The sequence below is a fragment of the Oncorhynchus clarkii genome, chromosome 9 (assembly GCF_045791955.1).
Source record: "Oncorhynchus clarkii lewisi isolate Uvic-CL-2024 chromosome 9, UVic_Ocla_1.0, whole genome shotgun sequence".
In the NCBI taxonomy this organism is placed as follows: Eukaryota; Metazoa; Chordata; class Actinopteri; order Salmoniformes; family Salmonidae; genus Oncorhynchus; species Oncorhynchus clarkii.
In genome coordinates, this window is record NC_092155.1 from 52,102,833 (window position 1) to 52,125,399 (window position 22,567).

General features: G+C 43.0%; 1 protein-coding gene across 1 annotated transcript in view; it reads left to right on the top strand.

Moving 5' to 3' along the window:
• LOC139416518 (plexin A3) overlaps positions 1 to 22,567 on the top strand; it is a 136,237-nt gene that overhangs the window by 57,318 nt on the left and 56,352 nt on the right. The window contains exons 4-9 of the mRNA XM_071165217.1: positions 278 to 418; positions 4,078 to 4,178; positions 9,910 to 10,033; positions 10,264 to 10,420; positions 11,240 to 11,339; positions 17,636 to 17,750. Of these exons, the coding sequence (XP_071021318.1) occupies positions 278 to 418; positions 4,078 to 4,178; positions 9,910 to 10,033; positions 10,264 to 10,420; positions 11,240 to 11,339; positions 17,636 to 17,750 (738 nt within the window). The remainder of the gene's footprint in view (positions 1 to 277; positions 419 to 4,077; positions 4,179 to 9,909; positions 10,034 to 10,263; positions 10,421 to 11,239; positions 11,340 to 17,635; positions 17,751 to 22,567) is intronic.

Here is a 22,567-nt window from a genome sequence, read left to right on the forward strand (position 1 = left end):
ATCAGCCCCCCTCTGCCATCCATATTCAGAATTCCTCTGAATTTCTTTTCTAGGTCATCGAAAGAGCTGAGGATTTGTGGGAGATTTGTGGAATGTTATTTGTGTCTGATGCAAAGCAAAATAAAACATATATATGTTTGTAAACCTTAAAAATGTTCCCCACATGCAGTTTGGTGTATAACAAATCTCCACATGATATTACATAGTCATTATTCATGAAATAGTAATTCAAAAATTATGAAATTATTTTGCCATTTGTTGTCTCTTTCTTCCTTAGATCCGAGTGGATGGCATACCTCCCCCATCCCAGAGTGCTTTGCTGTATGAAACCGTTACAGTGGTTGAAGGGAAACCTATTCTGCGTGACATGGTATTCAGCCCTGACTACCAATACATTTACCTGCTGAGTGACAAACAGGTGAGAGAAGCACGCACACACACACACACAAACACACACACAGCATAAAGAAAGCACTGACCACAAAAGACGATCCATAGTTTTATTTCAGGATGTGAGGAAGGAAAAGTATGAACTCGTCTACAGTAGATTGTTCCAGCATTAACCACCACAGTTTAATACAGTGTTGTCTTACTTTCAGAGATTCTCAGACCTTTATGTAATCTCTAGCTGATTTACTTCTCGAGAGATTTACTTTTGTTTCATGGTTCCAATCATAATGCGTGTGAAAATATTTGTTCTGCGCTATGATGACCTATCTTGGCCATATAAAGATACATTTGTCAAAAGGAATCGAATTAGACTCAGGCACTGTCAACAGTCTGCTTTGTTTTAAAACCTAACCGGAATTTCAGTTATGTTGTTTTAGAATCTGCGCGACAGGAAGACAGAATATGAAACACCAGTTCTGTCTTTGAATTCTGCCTCAGCTGCTTCCCTAATAGGAAACCTCGGGGAAGTGTCTCCATGGAGAGGCTTGCAGAATAGCTCTATTCTAAGAGGTCTTATTGTACAGCTGAGGATCGGATAGGAAGGTTAACACACCAAGTTCCTCTGCAGCTGACTAGAAGAGAGCCACATACATACAGTACACGCAGCTGCGCACAATAATGATGCTGGTTCCCTGCATAATACATCTTTCAGAGGTTATTTGTTTTGTTCGGAATTGAGCAATTCATTGAAAGAAAGGATGAATTGCTGTCGTTGTGCAGTTCTCACAAAGATTTGATCTTTGGCCGTTCACTTTTTGCCGCCAGAATGCCATGTCTCAGAGAAAAGAAAGAAAGAGCCCTCCAATGAGGAGACTTGGCAGGCTGTCTTGTGATTTAGAAAAGGTCTGCGTCGTCGAAATGAGGAGATATGATTTTGGCGCAGTGTTATATAAGTAGATATACGCCACGCAGCTTGTAGAGCTCTTGTTAAACCTCAGTACTACAGTTTAGTGGACAGCAAAAAAAATAAAACTTTTCTCTAAACTCCCAGCTATAATCCAGAGTTGTCGTTGAAGAGTTGTTAGATTGAGACTGATGTTAGGGAGAAGTGGTGCATGATCAAAGGAATAGAGCAGCCCCTCCTGGAGCATGGAGGGGGGGGGGGGGGGGTGGCCACGAGGACAGGAATCACAGAGGAGAGGAGGATCCCCTAATGCCAGAATGAAAGAATGGAATCTGATAGAGGGAGAATGGCACTGCACTGTGCGGCCGAGCTCATTCACTCAAACAATGGGCCTCCCTTACGCATGATGGAGTAAAACCACATGGGTCTGCTCCAGATATTGATATTTCCCCATAATTATTAAATGTGAGGCACTCCGATGCTTAAGCGTGTGTCAAATGATTCCCAATTGATTTGTTTTGTATGCAGAATGTGTATTAAGAGCTGTTTATCTGGAACTGATTAAAGAAAAGCATGTGGAGTCGATCCTTCTTCTCATCTTCTCTAAAACCACTCCTGCACTGGGATTTTTGCCTACTGTACCGTACATGCGTCTTCAGAGCCTGCCTCCTGCTTACGTTTTCAGTATTTATGAAATGTGAATGAATTGCGGTAGGTAAATAATTAATAGGCAACACTGACCGGCAGAGCAGAGCATTGCAGGGAGATTTGAATATTTCATTAAAGGCAGGTGCACAGGTTGGCGTGAGGGCACCTCAGCCCCATAACGACCCTCTTGTTGTAGGTCATCACAGGGAGGTAAATACATTGGATCAAAGATGAACTCCTATAGCGCTCTGCCTTTCACACGGGCCCACTTTAAACACAGATTAATGTGTGGCAGTTGATGATGCTATTTTCATACACTAACTTTAACAGTACTGTGCATATATAATATATAACCATCATACATAAAAAGGATAAAAGATAAGTACTCAGTGGACAGCCTGCTTTTATTATCGATTTACAGCTGCTCTATGCAAAAATCGCTCCGCCATTTCCTGGTTATTAAAATTCGAATAGATCACCTAATTTCAGTTTATGTGACAAAATAAGCATGTATAGTGTAGAGAATCAATGTACCATCTAAACCACTGTGATATATATTTTCCATAAGCAAAAATATTGTCTTTTCAGCTGGTTTTAGCTGGTGTACAAAACTGAAAGTAAAAGATGCAAAAACTGAACTTAAGAACAGGAAGCATAGAAATAGCGCACAGAGACCAGATATACCGCTTCTTAGACTTGCTTTCAATGAGAATGACAGATCTATAACTCACATTTCTTTGTGAATTTGGTCAGGTCGCCCAAAAAGTTATATATTGCAGCTTCAATAAAATGGACTTGTTTAATTCCATCCCTTTGTGAGTTGTCTGTCTGTAAGGTGCTTGTGGGATGCTGAAAGCCGAGCATCATGTCATAAACGGAGACTTAGGGCAGAGGATTATAAAACATGTCGGTGGTGGTGGTGTGTTTACATGCTGGCTCTTTGCTGCATAAATTAGCATGGGACAGGAAGCACAGATCTCGGCATAACACCTCGCCCACCCACCGCCTGACTCCCTGACACTAGAGGCAGAGAGGCAGGCCTGCGCTCCACAGGGCCTGCCAGGCTTAACGCTTAGCGTTAATGCTAGTAGCCCTCTCCACTGCAGCAGTACTTGGAACCAGAAGCTCAGCAACTTGAAAGGCAGCGCCACATCCCTTTGGGCGGGATTGTGTTTTTCTCTGTTTCAAAATTATAAAAAATTAAGGCGATCAAAGGAGATTAGGTACCCTCAGCGTAAGCATTTCAGCACTTTAGGAGAGATGAAAGTGGCAAGGATGTCTTTGTTAAAGTCCTTTCCGGGCACATGATTGACATGCAGAGAACGGCGTTGTGCATACGGTGTACGTGGCATATTACCCAGTGACATCTGGAAATGTAAAAGGATGGTCTCACTTGATGCCAAAGGGAGGGGGATGATCACTAAAATATATATTTTTGATATATTTAAATCAATCATTCAAGGCAACCCATTAGACTGTGCGTGTTTACGACAAGGGAACAACCGCAAATGACTCTTTCCACTGACTCTGCACTGTGTCACTCTTAGTTAGCCATGGGTGGTATGTTGAATAAGTCGTCTAGCGTTTAAAGGCTTGAAATGTTTACTAACACTGTTGAATTGACCCACTCTATCACTGCAGAGGCTGGAGGCTTAGCTGGTGTCACTGAACCAAATACAGTGTATTTGTGTAAAGTGTAAAGTAGTGTAGTCTAGTGTAGTGTAGTGCTTACAGTTTTTTGGTCTGATGCATCCACATCATCTCTTACACTAAAAAAAGATTTTCAGCATCCGAGACGTCTGTGTCGAAAGCCACAGTTTAATCAATTGATTCAGACCTTGTGTCGGGGAATTGTTTAGTCTGTGAAGCCTGGATGTGCCCTAAAACCCATGAAAATTGTGAGCATAAAATTTTCACTCTGTTTTGTTTCATAGCAGAAAATCTTACGTAAACTTAATGCTATCATGACAAATTCACGGTTATGGCTTGGATTTAGATTTGTTTGACACTCTCTTCGCATTTAAAAAAAAAACCTGTATGTGTGAAAAGCACAGTGCTAGCGTGCTAGCGTGAGCCTATGAGGGTGTGTGTGGGTTGAATCAGATGGTAAGCTGAAGCTCTGTTGTGTTCTGCAGGTGAGCAGGTTACCTGTGGAGAGCTGTGGCCAGTACACCACCTGCAAGACCTGTCTGGGCTCTGGAGATCCCCACTGTGGATGGTGTGTTCTTCACAACAAGTAAGTGGATCACTTTACATTCATATCTTGTAAGGCTAAATTAATGTATTGGGGGGAAAAAAAGAATGGTTGGTTGGTTTGTGTGATCAAGTTGCCTCAGTTGATGCCAACTTTAACAGAATTAATTGATTCCAGAACTGCTGCACAGATTTCCAAGGTGACATTTGATACCAATCAAAGTGAGAATAATGGAGGCTCTGTTAAACATCAGGGTGGCCAGATGCTGTTGGAATGTAAAAGTCTAGCAGCAATACAGCCAGTTTATTATGGACTTTTAATAGCACCACTAAGAGATCCGGGGTTCAGCCCAACTAGTGGGAAGCTGCCTGCTGTCACCCAATCCACCTGGCCCGCTCTAGTCTGCTCCACACAGGAAGTGACAGGTGACAGCTGCTCCAGATGTGATCCTTCCTGTTGACCCCTGGGATGACCCCTGGGCAGCAGCTAGTAGGAGCTCAGGAAATGTCTAAATATTGCTGGCCCTCTGCCACTCCTCTCATCATGCACATTTTTCCTCCAGTCCCACTGTAGATTAATTGACTGGGTACGTCATGACAGAGTGATGTGTTCAGTTACGGGGAGAAGGGTATTCCTGCGAAGGAAGAAGCATGTGTGGCTGCTGCATAGTGTACACTTTAATTTATTGAGTGTAATGGCCACAATATGGAGGGGGTTTCTCTGACATATGATTAACGGAAAAACAAAGTAACACTAATAAAGTAGAGCAGAAATCCCCTGAGTGGATTTCAATGAAAGGTCCAGAAATGTAAGCACATCTTTCAAATAGCAAGCCATGGGAAAATCCTGAAACTGTTTCATTATGTTACATTTCTCACACTAAGGCCTGGTTTTGTCACTGTGTTACATATCTAGATAATGTCCAGAGGTAGATTAAAATCTTTTTTTCTGAGCCTAAGACCTCAATAACATCCAATTTTAAAAAATTACAAATAAATGAATTCAGTCCTTTATATTTCTCCCTACCATCCATACTTTAATCAAGATAACAATCTTCGGACTGATGATGTAATAATTAGCATAGATTTTGCCAAACTAGTTTGAAAGTGACATTTGTTTGCATATTAATGCGATATCCCCCAAAAATTTTACATGACCTTGTGACAACCACTGCACAGCGCAATTAGTGTGAGATCAAGCAAAGTGATGAATAGATTGAATGGCTGAATTGTGCCTGATTCATACGTCCAACCTCTGTTCCTCTCTGGTGAAGCGTCATCCCAGTGTGACACAATCCGCTTCTATTCCCATGCACTGGTGTTCTGCTCCTTTAGGGGGCTTCAACGTGCTGTCTGTCAGGCTGGCTGTCTACTTGAACCCCTATGATGCTCAAACAGAGAAACAAAGGGAATTTGATTGGGTCAGATTGAGATGGGGTGACAGGCACGTTCAGTCAGTGGGACAGCAGACACACTCAGGTCATATGCTCGGTGGAGTCTGAGTTGTGTCGTCTCACAGTGTTGGGGCCCATGAGAAACAGAGAGCAGGGCTTTGTTCCTCCTAGCAGGGTACAGGCCAGGCCAGGCAACCTCAGACTGCTCATTCATGTGCAGGAGGTAACTCAAATTACTGGGATGACTCGCTTCCATGGACCACAATGGGCATCTCCTATTCAAGCCCAGTCAATGAGCCACGTTTTCAGCACACACTTTACTTGGTGCTCAACTTTAGATTGTCTTTAATTTTTTAGAATTTCTGACCAGACTACTAAAACTCATTGTGGTTTCTTCGATATCTTTGATATTACTTTTTCTAGGCCAATCGATGCGGTCACAGGTCCTAAAATGAAACTAATAATATACTGAACTTTCTAAAGCAGTTTTTTTTTTGGTCTTGAGGTTTTTTATTTTGAGTCCTTTGTGGAATATTGCTTTTTTGATCATGAGGTAGCTATTTCAGCTGTATATTTCAGTGTTTAACACAGATGTCTGCAATGGCCCCATTCAACCCTTGCTCTCATTTCACGGATAGAGAGCTTTATTTTGGTACGTCTGTGTGACATAACTCTCAAGGCCTCATTTAAGGCACTTATCAATCTGAATGCACTGCCTCAAGCTTTTGAAGGTGGTATGATGAGTTTTCATATGAAAACTGTGGTGTGGGTTGTCATGTGCTCCTCTGATCTGTAATATCTACATTTATCTAGGCACTTATCACTTGTCTTGCTACTGTTATGACACGTATTGGAGTGATGCTCCGAAAAACGATGCAGTGAAATTTTGGGGTTGTTAAATCTTAATTCTTAAACCGTGTTGCCAGAGCTCCCCTTCCCTTGGGAAGATGGGTTGCCATGGGAGATGGCTGTTCAAAAACACCCCCTGCCAAAAACACTCTTGTTTGGGAGACTAGCTTTGACCTGCTTCCCTTTCTTTTACTTGTTGTCTCTGCTTTGTCTGCTATTCCTCCAGGGCTCTTTAGCCTCGAGCCATCATGTTAGTCGAGCCAGGGTAGAGGAGAAAAAAAAATGCACCCTGGGAAATGGTCTGTGTCCATGGCAACAACAGGAAACTGGAAGATGGATTTGCAGTGTGATTCAAATCAGGCTCATTTCGTGATTTCTCTGCTACTCTATCTGTTGAGTGGGGCATTGGTTAGGATGTCTCATGTGGCATTTATCTTGTGGAAACTTCCCCTACTCAAGAGACTTCATTAATGTTCTATAAATGATGAAAGCACACCGTGAAATGACAGCACGCCATCATATGTCAGTATCTGTTCAGTTATTAATGTAAAGTGCTCACTGAATGGTGAAGGTACCTCTGCGTTAGTTTAAATAAGACGGGGATTGTCAGCGTATTATTATAATTAGAGGATCATTGAGAGCAACTACTATTACATGAAAATATCATATGCTTTTGCTTTTAATGTAATATGGAACATCTGCAATGTTTACTGTTTGAAGACAGCCTTTCTTTTATCCAACATTTTGCAGAGCAGCAAATGCACATTCTGAAAATGTTGTCCGATGTCTTTGAGAGAAGGTGTTTCAGATTAACATGGTTCAAGGTTAAAGTAAAAAGGACAGTGAAGAAAGCCTGTGATAAGTGACTGCCCTTTCAATAGTTTCGCCCCCTCAGCAGACATGATTGTCTCTTGTGTTGTCTTTCTCTCTAATCAAAGTCAAATAGATAATTAACCCAGACCCTTAGTGGCCGTTACGGCCCCCACCCTCCCCATATCAATTAATGTGCTCAATTGATCCTGTCTCTGTGTCCCAATGCTTCCCAGTTAACCCCAACACTGCCATTTTAGTTATGTAATGACATTATTAGTAGATGATTTACATGTGTTATGAAAGGCTTTTTTTAATCTCCTCCGTCCAATTAATAAAACAAATTGAAACTTTGCCTTTTAGTGTCAGAATGAAAACAGAGGTCATAATTGCCAGGTTGCAATTGTAAATTAGAACTTGTTCTCAACTTGCCTACCTGGTTAAATAAAGGTGAAACAAAAAATTAAAATAATGTGGTTTGAATGTGGCCTTGGATTTATTTAATAGAATTCACATAACCTGAAGTGGTGAATTGGGCATGTAGGGAGGGAGCCTATCTGCCAAAATAAATGACTAAATCAGTTACTCCACTCTCCTGGGCTTATTCCTTAGAAAAAGCCTGTTCTCAAGTTTAAATGAAGCCATGTGCTCAACGCGTGGCTTTCTCTTAGGGTTAATGTGAGCCCCCAATCTCCCGTTTCTCACCCATGTCCCTCTAGTGCCTTTAGTGCCTCGCTACATTCTCCTCTGACAGTTTCTATCCCCATTTCACTTGATCATATATTACAGAGGACTCCTCACCTGCTAATTGAAGATGTGTTGAGTCCATTTTGTCCCCACAAAGAACAGTCACTAATGCAGGTCCCTGATCCCCTGGATTTCGCATGGCGTCATTGCAGGGCTGTTAGAGAGAGAAAGAAAGAAAGCAGCTGAAGGGACCTCCACCCCAGGGGGACAACGTTTCACCATAAATCACATATCTGCCATTCCACTAGGAAGAGGGCTGCACTGTAATTGAATTAAATCTCATTCCTGGAAACTGAATGAGAAGAAATGACAAAGCAACAGAAGAATCGCAGTGATATGAATTGTTTGTTGTTGGCTGGCGAGGAGACGCACCACAGTTCCACTTACTTTACAGAGAGCAGTCATGTCTAGGCCCTGCATTTTTTATTAAGCCTACCCCCATTCTTTCCCCAGACATATGGCTTTAATTAGAAGTAAACAAATCATTTATGGTGTGTTGCGTCTTGGGTAAAAAAAAACAGCCCTGGAACTGTAGCGGCTTCTTAATTCTTTAAGAAGATGTTCTTCTGAAGGAAAATAAAATATTTTTCCTTCCGGAGACACGCTTATCATGCGCTTAAGTTGAATGCTAACCTTCAAATCAAGTTTGTGCTTCACTGCTTCTGCTTTCTCGCATTGACGAGCCTGTGAAATATTAGTAGGCATGTGACACATTTCAAGTTTATTTTATTGGCAGAACAAAACCGTTTATATTTTCATTCATTTCATTTTGATGTTTATTTTTTTCCTTATATTTAATTTTCATCATGTTACAATATTTTATTGAATGGTTTCTGGACATGGTGTTAATGGAGATTGTAGTGAGATAATGCTGTGTGTTGTCATGCTCTGCTCTGTCTGTCCCAATGTGAAATAATCCCCAATCGTCTGCAGTAAAATCCAGTGGCATATTGGACATGGTAAAAAGGACAGGGCTGGTTGGTGCGTAAGCAGGAGTTTTTATTGGGGATAATCCTCAGCCACTTTCAGTGCAGCTGTCAAGCTTAAACATGTGAAACTTTTAACTGCACTTACAGTAACGCCACGTCTAACAAATGTGCTGCTGTTATAAATGTTTTAATATCCGGCTGCTCCTTAGAATCTGTAAGGAGAAAAATAGGACATTCACTTCCACAGCAGAAAATAACAGGCTTAAAACAAAACTGCAACAAGAGAGAGAACGGCTGCTATGCCGCATTAACCTGATCATATTTTTATCACAAAAAACATTTGGTTGAATTGTCATTGTTCTGGTTTCAATAGGGATTTATGAAAGAATTGGTTCCAATCATCAAGACCAGGTAAATTAGGTAAATTAGCAGTATAAAAGTTTCTGCTATGCAACATTAACCTGACAATGGGGAAATTGGTGACACAAACATCTTTGAAGTTTGTTGCGAAGTGATGCTTGGCTCAGAATATTTCCAAATGTGTAATTTTGGGGTATTTCCATGTATTTTCCTAAATGTGTGTTCATGATTAGAGTAGATTAGATGTCTATTTAGTCGCATGCACTGGGTTGAAGATGTAGTTGCAGTACACAGTGAAATACTTACGCTCCGAGCTCCAACAGTGCAGGTGTGAAGAAAAAGTAGAAACCTGCCATGTTTTGTAGGAGCTCGAAGCGAGGCACCATCCATTGGTGCCATGTTAGCCCTACCTTAGTTCATACACTGGAATCATTTCTATGCTGCTCATACCTGACCTGCCCACTTAAACCACCTCAGTCATTTGTTACACCTAAATCGTATTCCAGAGGTTACAAGTTTGTGCCAGACTCCCGGTGCTCTGTTGGACATTGGAGTGGATGGATTTTTACCCAGTAATATGGCTGCAGGCTGTGTACTGCATTGAGCTGAGTGTCATTTTAGGAGTAGTACAGCATGTAATGTTGTGATCATTATTGACCCCTAACCTCATTGGGTTTTCTCCCAGGTGTTCCAGACAGGAGGCCTGTGAGAAGTGGGCCGAGCCGCAGCATTTTAACACAGAGCTGGACCAGTGTGTGGACATTAGTGTCACACCTAACAACATATCTGTGACCTCTACTTCCACCCAGGTAATTACAGGCTGTAAAAAAATAAAACAAATAAAAAATGTTCTCACCAGAGAAAAGCACGACGCTAGCTAATCTCAACATGACCAATATGGAGTTGGCTCATTAAGCTGTCGTTAAAGATTTCTGGTGTTAGTCTAACCTTCACTGAGATGCAAGGATATGCGCAGGGACGACTCCACCTGTCACCTGATATGCTTCTCTCCCGTCTCTCTCCCCCCTCCTCCCTCCAGCTGAGTGTGAAAGTGGTAAACGTGCCCAGCCTGTCAGCCGGGGTGACGTGTGTGTTTGAGGAGTTGACAGAGAGCCCAGGGGAGGTGCTGGCCAAGGGGCAGATCCTCTGTATGTCCCCCTCCCTCAGAGATGTCCCCTCCCTCGCACAGGGATACGGTAAAGCTTCTATCAGATACCACTATAAATCTATAGTAATAATACTAATAATATAAACCATTTAGCAGATGCTTTTATCCAATGCGACTTACATTTTACATATGGGTGGTCACGGGAATCAAACCCACTATGCGGGCATTACAAGCGCCATGCTCTATCAACTGAGATACAGAGGACCACGTTCAAAGTTTGTCCGTTGAATAATAATGTTGTTATTTTCTGATGATCATATTTATCACTATAGCCATACTTTTTGTGTATGATATTATCTATACGTTTTTCTACACTTCAGTTGGTTGTATCATATTTGCTTTTTGTTCAGACTGCTGTAATGTGTCTGACGTACACAGTGTTTTGGTTTTTCTGAGCCTTGTGGACATGGGCCTTAATGTGTTTTTCGAAAACATTTGAAAAACAACTGAATGCTCTTGCTGGATCTACTGATGGGAACCTGAAAAGTGCAGTAGCTCGTGTTTTGTTCCATTAACGGCAATTATTTAAAGTCCACTAGAAATGCTTTGCCAATTATCTTGAAGTCAGGCCTACAGGTATAATTGGACTAGTTGAGATGCGGCCTTTACTTCAAATGAAATAGTACATCTATTCATGGGTTCCTGTTTAGGACCATAAGTGCACTTCTCTTGGTAATGGAAATGTTAGATAAAAGGCAGGAGCAATTAGACATTTTTATACAAATCTACATGATTTAATTTGCTTAGAAGAAGATTATTTTCCTGGGGTATGGGATCTCAGACGGACGGATCATTGTTTCCGAGCTTCTAGGCTGTTTGGCTCACTGTGGGTCTTTTGTCATTTCAGGTGACAAGCGAGTGGTCAAGTTCTTCCTGAAGTCCAAGGAGACAGGGCACAAGTTCATCACCACTGACTTTATCTTCTACAACTGCAGCGTGCTCCAGTCGTAAGTATCTATCTATTACGATCTCTCATCTCGCTCTCTGAGGAGAGGAAATACAGAGGAGCGTTCAGTGAAGTGACATATTGATTGGGTCAGTCCGTCACTTGAAGTTACTCGAAGATTTCTATGGGACTGTGTAGCCACGTCAGGCTGAGAAACTGCCTTGACAAGTCACAGGTTACCTGTTTTTTTTCATTCATTTATCTCCTCGTCAAGTTGTTTTTATGATGGTATAAAAATACTGTAGGTCAGTGGTCACCAACTGGTCGATCGCATTTCTAGGCGATTACCAAACATTTCTGTAGAAAAGCCGACGATAAAAGGCTTGCGTTCTTTTTTTGTATTAGTCGTGTTGCCCTGTTGGCTGTAGGTACACTTGATTCAGAAGCCCTGCATACCGGGTTGGCAAAGTTTATAACCATTTCATTTGTCTGAGAAGACAAACTCTGCCTACCTGGTGGACCAGGAGACCTGTGGCTAAATCGAGTGCACCTACTGCGCTGGCCGATTGGATAGATCAAATCACCATGCCTAGAAGTTTGATACTAGCCTACCTGAGATTTCATAACTTTTAAAACAATTACCAGAGATACTGTCAAAGAATACAGAAAATAGCTGCTGTTTTTATGAGTGAGCTCAGGTTAAATTTTTCATTCAGCACTGTCACTGTTTTTATTCAACACTATTACGAAACATAAAACACCTTCTCCCTACTGCCGTTTGCACTGCAGCTGCAATGAATGAGTAGCCCTGCATTTGTGTTATTATTAGCAGCTCGTTATGTCTATTTTAATATCAAGGAATATTTCAATTTCTCTGGTCATAGGAGCAACAAGAATTTGTGCTTGAGGCAGATGCGGATGCCATGCGACTCGAGTTTCACCATCAAGTGGACAACGGTGTCCCCTCTCTCTGATCAGTCTCACCAGAAGGAAAGGAAGGAGAGAGCATGGACCGTGAGAGGTGGACCCTCTGCTGCTCTCTCCCTCAATCCGCTGAGACTAATGCCGTGTTCAAAACAACTGGGAACTCGTAACTCCGACATCTCCGACTTCAGTGCGTTCAAGACATTTGGAAACTAGGGAAAAAAATAGATTAGACTGGGAAAATTGCTTTGAGTGGTCATCCAACTCGAAATCTTTGGCGTCTTTCTAGAGCCCCGACTTTCCGACCTGAACGTCACTGACGTCGTGATTTTATCTCGTTTTTTTCCAGTTGCCTTGAAAGCACCATCACCATCAAATACAGGTGCCATCAGTCCAGTAAAATAAAAAAGCAAATTATTTCAATTTATACTCAGCTGTGCCTCGCAGGTGCTACACCAACTGTTCTATTTTGTCATCAAAGCTCAAGTTTTGAAATATAATGTGGTCTGAGAAGAACAATATTGACATCTAGCCAATATGCTGTGATCATGTCTTAGGCCTGCCTACTGCACAAACCTCATTCCAACATAACTGTTTTTATTAGGTTAATGTTTAAAAAATGCAAGTCATGTTTTAAAACAAATCTGAGTGGTAGATCTCGGCTTTGCTTTTTGACTGCAAACGTGATCTTTACTCAGAAAAGGTTGGTGATCACTGCTGTAGATGGTATAAAGTTATGTCTATTGTCATTATTTTCAACAAGGACTTTCAGAAACTCGTCATGTTGGAAAGCAAAAATACAAGGAAGGACACATAAACACAATGACAAGACCAATGAGAACTGGCAATCATGCCATACACAGAGTGACGTTCCACTGCTACGTCCATACTCCTTGTCGCTGTTATCCATCATACGACCACAGGACACATGACCAGATAACGTCCTGGACAGGCTGGCCAGATGCTGCTGGCTAATATGATTTCAGATGGTCCTGGTCTGGAACAGCAGCAGCAGCCTCACGCAGGGTAGGGCCAGGCTTCCAGACCACATCTGTGCTGAGGCAGAACAATGGGACTGTGCCTCTCTCCTAGGATCAGTCGGAGCCCCTCGCTCAGAGCCTCTCGCTGGCTGCAGCTTCTGTGAAGTGCTGAGCTCCATGCCCGAGGTCTCGTCTTTCTTCTGCTTCGTTTGTGGAGCTGTACCGTTTTACTGCCATATGTGCGCATGTGCATTTCAGCTGCACAAGACTCTCGGTTAGCACTGGGTCGATGGTGTGGGTGTCAGTGTTCTTGTTTTTGACATGGAGGAGTGTATGACACTCAGTATCATACTGAATATTGTGTACATTGCCATTGTTTTTGAATTTACATGATGCCTCACAGTTTAAGATGAACACGTTAACGTAGAAAAAGTGGTTATCTGGCAAACTCAGTCTTCATCACATCCAAACATGCTTACTATAATTTGTTTGCGGCTAAGGAAATGCCAAGTCAGAACCCACCACGATCACCTGTGGCGTCACTCAAGGCTCCGTCTTAAACCCCATTCTATTAATCATCTACATGCTCCCCCTTAGTCTCCTATTCAGGAAACACACCATCCACTTCCACTGCTATGCTGACGACACACAGATCTACATAAAAACAACTCCAGACTCCCTCTCTTTCATACACACCCTCACCAACAGTCTGGATGACATCAAAGCCTGGATGTCAAACAACCACATACAACTCAACAATACTAAAACAGAAGCCATCCTCATCGGCACTCGCCATCACACCAAAACCAATCCCATCACCTTGGCGGCCACTCCATCCAAATGTCCTCCTCCGTCTCCAACCTTGGAGTGTTACTGGACCCCTCCCTCACTTTCTCAGACCCCATAAAATCCGTCTGCAAAAAACAATAATTTTACCTGAGAAACATCACCCGGCTCTGTCCTGTTCTCTCCAAACTTGATCTGAAAAAGCTGGTCAACTGCCTCGTCACCTCCCGACTTGATTACTCCCTTCAAAAGGCATCCACAGGCTGCAGCTTGTGCAGAACAGAAATGCCAGGGTCCTCACAAGAACCCACATCACACCCCCATTCTAACCTATCTGCACTGGCTACCCATCCAATTCAAAATCAACTTCAAAATCTTCCTGTTATTCCTCAAAAATGCCTCTGGTCCCCAATACCTCAGTGAACTTCTCAGCCCTTAACAGTTCTCACGTTCACTCCGGTCAAATGGTCAAAGACTCCTTGCAGTCCCAAAGACACGCCTAAAAACAATGGGTGACCAAGCATTCTGCTCTCTCGGACCCCGGTTCTGGAACGAGTTCCCTCCCACCCTCCGCATGCCCCAGACCACCACTGCCTTTAAGTTTGAGATTAAGAAACACTTTTTCAAACTGGCTTTCACTTAATGTGATCTCTGTTGGGGTGTCTGTTGTTGGTCTTGTACGTTAGTGTCGAGTTCTATTGTTTTGACCTTGTTGCCTCCTTTACTGTGTCTTGTATAGTACTAGACCGCTAGCTATCTGTTCATTTCTCGCTTAATGTTTTTTAGCCCTTTTATTTGTAGAGCCCTTTTAATTTTCATTTTAATGGTTGCTCTCAATGTAAACGTGCTCTACTTATTATTATTATTATTAAATGAATGCGTTTTTTTGTCAGAGAATAAAATGGCCTTGTCGGCTGGCAGAATACATAACGATCAATTCTCTAGTGTAAGGAAGCAGGGTAACATAATCCATGCAGGGCTCGCCAGTTGCCATGGCAACCTCGGCAGAGGCCTACCTTGCCAGAGTAGTCTGCCTGAAGCCAAGCCAGATTTCCTGTTTTCACAAAAACCCTGTGGGAACATTTAGCCCTTGAATTGTTTCCCCCTCTGGTGTTGCTGGTGGACAGCACTCACTCACTCACTCACTCACCCCAGCCCTGCCACGTTGGCTCTCATTTTCTTCTCCCGCAATTTTGTAAGAGCTCCTTCCCTTCTTGCATCCTCAGGGATAATGACCACCTGTAAAAGGGAAGTTAGCTAGCTCTGAAGCTCTGACTGATTATATACTTTCACCGTATCTCCCCTTGCCATTTTAGGCATTTAAGCACAAAAGCTTCTTATTGTAAGACTGGAAGGTAAGAAATGATTACATCTCTGGGATACCTTTTAAGGCTCTCTCTCGTCTCCCCTGCAACACCTTTCAGTTCTCCCCTTCCTATCTCCATTATTTACCTGTCAGTCATATTTTCCACAGGCATTCCAATAATAATAATAACAACAACTTTGTTTGTATAGCGCTTTTCAATACAAGTAACAAAGTGCTTCACATCATAAAATGATACAATAAAATAAAAGTGCTAACAAAGAAACATAGACAGAAGGAAGGAGAAAGAAACAAGATAGCTCATTAAAATCTTACAGTGAAATCAAGTATTTTTTTAATACTGTAGTATGTCTTCAGCAGAGGCACTGCATCTGCAAGCCTGATCTCCTCTGCCAGACCATTCCAAGGTCTAGGGGCCCTAATGGCAAATGCCCGGTCTGCTTTAGTTTTCAAACTAGACTTTGGAATGGTCTGCCAGAGGATCTCAAGCTGCGTCCTGGCTCATATGGAGATAAAAGATCAGAGATATACAGTACCTGTCAAAAGTTTGGACACACCTACTCATTCAAGGTTATTTTTTTATATATTTTTTAACTATTTTCTAGTGAAGACATCAAAGACATCAAAACTATAAAATAACACAAGAAATTGTTAAACAAATCAAAATATATTTTATATTTGAGATTCTTCAAAGTAGCTACCCTTTGCCTTGATGACAGTTTTGCACACTCTTGGCATTCTCTCAATCATCTTCATTCTCTCAACTATTATTCTGACATGTCACATTCTTAAAATAAAGTGGTGATCCTAACTGACATAAGACAGGGAATTTTTACTAGGATTAAATGTCAGGAATTGCGAAAAACGGAGTTTAAATGTATTTAGCTAAGGTGTATGTAAACTTCTGACTTCAACTGTACTATAGTCCTAGTTATAGGTACATATCTACCTCAATTACCTCGTACCCCTGGACCTCGACTTGGTACTGGTACTTTGTGTATATAGCCAAGTTATCGTTACTCATTGTGTATTTATTATTACTTGTATTATTAACTGTTATTACTTTTCTATGATTTATCTATTTTCTTTCTCTCTGAATTGTTGGGAAGGGCCCATAAGTAAGCATTTCACTTTTAGTCTATACCTGTTGTTTACAAAGCATGTGATTAATAAAATTTGATTTGACCAGTTTCCAGAAACACCACTCCGATAGGCTACTGAATCCACTTCCAAGCAGTGATGTTAGGAAGGAAACTCACTTCATCAGTGTGTCAAGTTTTGGCTGTGCTGTGTTTCTCAGGCTTCACTGAAATTAGACCAAAGTGAATTGATGGAGTTTATACCCCTGACGCAGCATATTGCATATTTCAGTCAAGACATGCTGATCTGCACACAGTATTTACAACAGATCCCCTCCCTCTGCAGTGGAAGGCAGCACTGCACCAGCCTACAGCCAGTGGCACTCATTGTTCTCATATTAAAGCAGGCATTTTCATTCCCTTTACAAGAGTCAGGGCTGCTGAGGTATACTATATGTGTAGAGCAGGCATTGTAAATCTCTACGAATACACGGACTCAAATGCCATATTAACATGGTCGACAAGTAGCCAGTCCACCGTATTGAAAATGTGTTGGTATTATTTCCAGGTGTATATAAAATGTGGCTCGCCTGCAGAATGCTTTCCGATATCCCCCACACCGACAGGGAGGCAGCAGTCAGCCTGGAGATTATACAGTGCAGTGTAGCTGAGGAGTCAGTGTGAGCAGACTGCTGAGTACCCTCCAAAGGGGATTTGAACCGTGCCTCCAGAGGAAGGCTATGATTAGTATGGGACAAAGTGGATGTTCCTCTCCTCATGCAGACCTTTTTGTGCTCAGAATGCAATAGGCTGTAGTGCAGAGGAGGGGCGGAGGGGAACGCAGAAAGGCTCAGAGTAAGAGTGGAACGAGCATGGAAGGAAACCACTTGAGTTTTTATTCTGTCCTCCTACTATGCATTGAGAGTCTGACGTTTACCTGTGTTGCCTATCGTTGATGGTGGGACTGTCAGTGGTCCACGGGTATTTCATAGTCCTTAGATGCATTATTTCATTGGAATCATAATTTTGATTGCAGATGAAATAGCTTTTCAGGCTGTAATTAATTTCTAACTTCTAATTGAAAGGCAGCTAGAATATGATGCTAGCCTAGCCCATTGGCCCTGCAGGCTTACCAGAGAGGTTGATGACATATTGACCAGAAGATCTGTAGGCAGCCCTTCTCATCCACACAGACAGTAGATCTCTTTAGTCGAAGTCGGGCTGTTAAGTCTGAGAGTTCACCCTCTCCCCATTCTCTCCCCAGGTGCACCTCCTGTGTGAGCAGCCCCTTCCCCTGCAACTGGTGTAAATACCGCCACATCTGCACCAACAACCTGGCAGAGTGCTCCTTCCAGGAGGGACGCGTCAGCAGCGTGGAGGTAAGAGACTATACTGCCCAAACAGACACTAATGAATGGCATCTTACAGCAGACTGAACACAGGATGAGGCCCCCAGGGTGACAGGAAGGCTGTCCATGGAGCTGCCTGTCTGCTTTTATTATTCATATGACCTCAGCACTGTGGCCCTTTTACAGCCCGTGGAGAATCCAACCTGGTCATGGTCCTGTGAACCTAGGTCTGGCTGACCCCATAGTCTAACACACTGGTCCCAATGTTGTGTGTGTCATCCACACAATCGGAGCATTCACTACGACCGGGACACATTGTCGGCACTGTTTGGGAACTAACTTATTGGAGTGGTCTTAAAGTCCCATTCAGTCGTAAACTTGGAATTCTTTGTCATATTGAACCATAGAAGTTTTGTTCGCCCATCTTTTCAAAGCAAATTTAATTTTCCTTCGTTTACATGCAGGCACTTTAAGGTGGGTTGTAGTATTCCCCTCCCAAAAAATTGCAGGAAAGAAGAGCATGAGCTGACTAGCGAACTGACCAGAAAGGTCACTAGCTTCTCGGTTAACAATAAACTAATGTGCTATGATGTGGTTTCACAATATATATATTTTTTTGTACGTCATAATATCTGGTACAATGTGTATTTATTTGATGTTATATATAAAAACCTACATCGTCTATATGCCTCTGCTCCTTCCCCAATGCCCCTGAGAGTGTCAAACCATCAAACTAGGCCAAATGATGGTTTACTGTGACAGAGAGTGACACCAGAGTAATTGTCTGGATCTCATAATGGCTTTGCATCAACCCTTACCCCGTCGCTCTCTTTCTCAGTGTCTCAGAACACATTGATTACACACTTGACTGGTCCACAGACCAGCTGAGAATCCCAGGGCAGCAGTATATTAGGAGGGTATTGAGAGGCTCAGACTTAACACTGTAGCTTTATTGCGGTGGTTGTTTTAGAGCAAGAGATGCCCTACAGAACCTTAACACCCTTTATATGACTGGGATACAGACAGGCCCCCCAATCTGCTGTTGTTGTCTTCTCACAGAAGATTCTACCAGCTTGTAAACTTCCATGTTCTGTTCAAACATGATTGATAAGACAAAATGCTGATAGATTAGCAATGAACGTTGAAACAAACAGAATAAAGCAAATTGCCCCCATTATTCTGTCTTCTTAGCAGGATAATCATAATGGATGATTCGTAATGAATTGGAGACAGAATATGAAACAGTCATTTGACTAATACAAGCATCATATAAGAATACATTCCCTAATTAACAACCACCTTACTTTACAAGTAGAGCCATCTCTGTTCAGAATAAGGATCAGGGGTGACAGGGGGTAGGGGAGAGAAGTTAAGAGAAAAGAGGAGCAGCGTCTCTTTGTAACAGGGGGGTGGAAACACGTTCCCTTCGGCTTTTGGCACATTTTAATTTGACACTTAACTGAACATCAAAGCGATGCCTTATCTAGGCTTATCAGACAGAGGCAGCCAACAGCAGGGCGGCAGGGATGTGCCAGCCAGCCCGTCACTGCCTCCCCCAGCCTCCTTGCCCCCAGCACCACGATTGACAATCTCCTTATCTCCCTCGGAGAAAAAAAAGGAATTACTCAGCGAAAAAGAGTGACTCATGCACTGTTGATACTGGAGGGGGAATATGGTGGAGAAGCAGGTCAGTATTGTCTCCTCTTCCTCCACCCCCACAGAGAAAGAGGGGGTGATTCACAAACGAGCACACATATCATAAGAGGATTTTAGAAGTAGGCTTGGACTGGTATGTTGTGATTAAACTAGTTCACTGTCATTTGCTGTAAAGTAAAGCAGAGGGGAAAAATCTATTTTGACGTAGGCCTGGCTGCCAGAGCGCGTTTTTTGTACTCTATTATTCTATTATTCAACGGATAGTATTTCTGTCCAGTGGTCAATGTCAGTTGTTCAGGTTTTAAGTTTTAGATTGTTAGTGTGTGGATATGTGTGCGTGCGCGTGTCTGTGTCTATCTCTGTCTCTGTGTGCATATGTGTGTGTGTTAGAGGTCTGTGTGGGACTGATTTATTCAACCCGCTCCCACCCACGGCTTTTCATAGCACACCTGCCCACACCCGCTGACTTTCTGTCTGACTCCCACACGCTACCGCAAGAACTGGTTCCGGAACCAACCGCAGTCCCACATTATTTCCCACGTTATATATCCAATGTTATTTTAGATGAATATGACGCAGCTCACTTGCCAGCCATGGTCGCAGCAATTGGGCAGCCTATTGGCAATATCAAAATGCGCATAAATAACTAAAGAAAATGTTTAATTACCAGAGATTCTCACATGGTCCATTATATAGGCTATTTGTATTACTGGGCAATATCAGCCAATAGGCTAGACATAGTTTCAAGAGAGAAGAGTTGGAGAGACTTGCACTTTCTCTTGAGCTCCGTTTTATAGCCCACCTTTTAGGGGAGGGACGATTTTCAGACGGAGACAAATATGGTTGACCATTATTTATTTCTAGACAATATAGTAAACTAGAGGCTAATCATATTTGTGAAGTACATTTCCTTGGATAGCTAACTGCCCCGTTCTTCTCCATCTATGCATAGGCTATAGCCTACTCTATTGAATTGAGACCACACGCGCACCACGTATGGCTACTGAACCTGTAGACTACACATATAGTAGGCACACTTGATCTCGCACGCCCAGCTAGGAGAGGAGAGGTAGGCTACTGAACTTGAAGCAGCGAATTCTGAGTGTGTGAAGAATGCAACAAAGATGTGTTTTTAATACAAGAGGTATGCCAGGGATGGGTAACTCCAGTCCTTGGGGGGCTGTCGCGCGTTTCCCCCATCCCTAGCAAACGCAGATGATTAAACTAATCACACTCTAAACTGAAGATCCTGATTAGTTGATTATTGGTGTCGGGTGTGTTAGCTGGGGCTGGGGCAAAAGTGTGACACCAATCAGGCCCAGAGGACTGGAGTTGCCCATTCCTGGCCTAGGCTGGCGCATACAAAGCAGAAAGTCAACCGTTTCCAAATGATTTGTGGGAAAACAAATATTTGAATCCCAAAGCTGTCTGTTTGATCGCCCGCTCCCAACCGCAGGTCAAAAAATACAGCCCATGAAGCACTGATCTTTGTCGGGACATGCAGGTCCCGCAGGAATGCAGCCCTCTAGTGTGTCTATCTCTCTGGTTGCATATGTGTGTGATTGTGTCAGTGGAGCGTGTCTCATCTGCAGCCCTGTTCTCCAGTGTGCTACCAGGGCTTTGTTGGCCTTGGGTTGGAGAGGTGCTTCAGAGAAACAGCGGGGGCACTCCAAACAGACAAACAGAAAGAGAGAGGGCTATGGGCTGGGGGGAGGAGATGTGCTGCTCTACTCAGAACAGGTTTCTCCCCCATGTCTCTCCAAGGACACGCCAGCCCACCAGATCCTACTGTATAATCCACAGCACAGTGGCCTACTTCATTCCAGGAGTGTGCAGAGAGAGATAGGACTGGATCAGAACTGAGCTCCGTCCAAACTCACTGTCCTCCACAAGGATGCATGGCTCACAGGAAATGAGAAATAAAAAATAAACCCCTTCCCCCCCGAATAAAAGTTTCATTCTGTATGTATCTATAGGCTAATTTTAAATGTTCTTGCCCTTAGTCATGTGTTGTCATTTAGATTAGGTAGTGTCATTAGTTGGTGTATTCAGTGGTGTGATGATGACTACTATTGACATGAGATATATAGCTCATTACTGGTCCTTCACCAGGTTCATTAGGGTGGGAAAAGTCATCCCTGTGGGAACCAGCAGCCGTAAACTGTTTGGTTTCTGTGAGGGGAATGTTTTGAATGACTGAAACCTGATATGGGTTTAAAAAGTTGCTGTGCTGCAAATGTAAGGGTAGAGTCCAAATCTTGCGTACAGAGTTTGGAAACAGGCTTTGTGATGTGAAAGGTTCCTTATTTACTACATTAATTGGTTAGTTAAACCGAGAGATCGCAGAGTTGTTCACGGCCAAGGATGCTCTTTTATTCTCAGCCTCAGCTCCTCAGTTGAGAGTATCAGAGTAGGAATCGATTTTCCATCTGAAGAAAATCTTCTGGCCCCACCAGCCAGCCAGCCACAGAGCCCAACAGACAGACAGGCTGGCAGATAGATACTGTGCAGCCTGCTCCGTCCCACATTTCCCCCACATTAATCATTACACTAAAGTTAATTACACCATGCAGATCTTTAACCTTAAAGGGAGCTCCTCGCCAGCTCAGGGGGAGCGTCTCACTGGGACTCCTAATATTTAGTGAGAGCTCAAAGACACATTTTCATATTGGCCTTTCCCAGAGGGCCCCTGAGATCAAACAGCGCTCTGCTGGGCTCTCGAAAACAACCCTCTGTTCCCCTCGGTGCTGTGTCTCAGTGGGACGGCCCTTTATTAACGAGTGATGGCCCAGTAATTAATTGTGGGATGAGTGACCGAGGAGCCATTAGCCCGGCAGGAAGCATGGCAGTGGTCCTGGCACTCAGCGGTGGGGACGGCAAAAGAGGTTCAGTGCCTCAGCAAGACAGGAAGTGACACTGTGTGCATCTGTCACCAGTAGCCCATTACCGAGCCCCCTCCACGGCCACAGAAATCAAGTTGGCCCATTACTCACTGTGTAACCCAGAGGCCACTGTACAACCCACTGAGGAGAAGCATAAGACCCCCCCCCCCCCCCCCCCCCCCCCGTCTTCTCTTCTAATGCCAAACAAGAAAGATAAGCTACAAAACACTTTGCAAGTAAAACATCAAGATCAGATTGGTTCCCTGCATGCTTTGTTATTGGTAACAGCCTATATGTGAGAACTTTCTA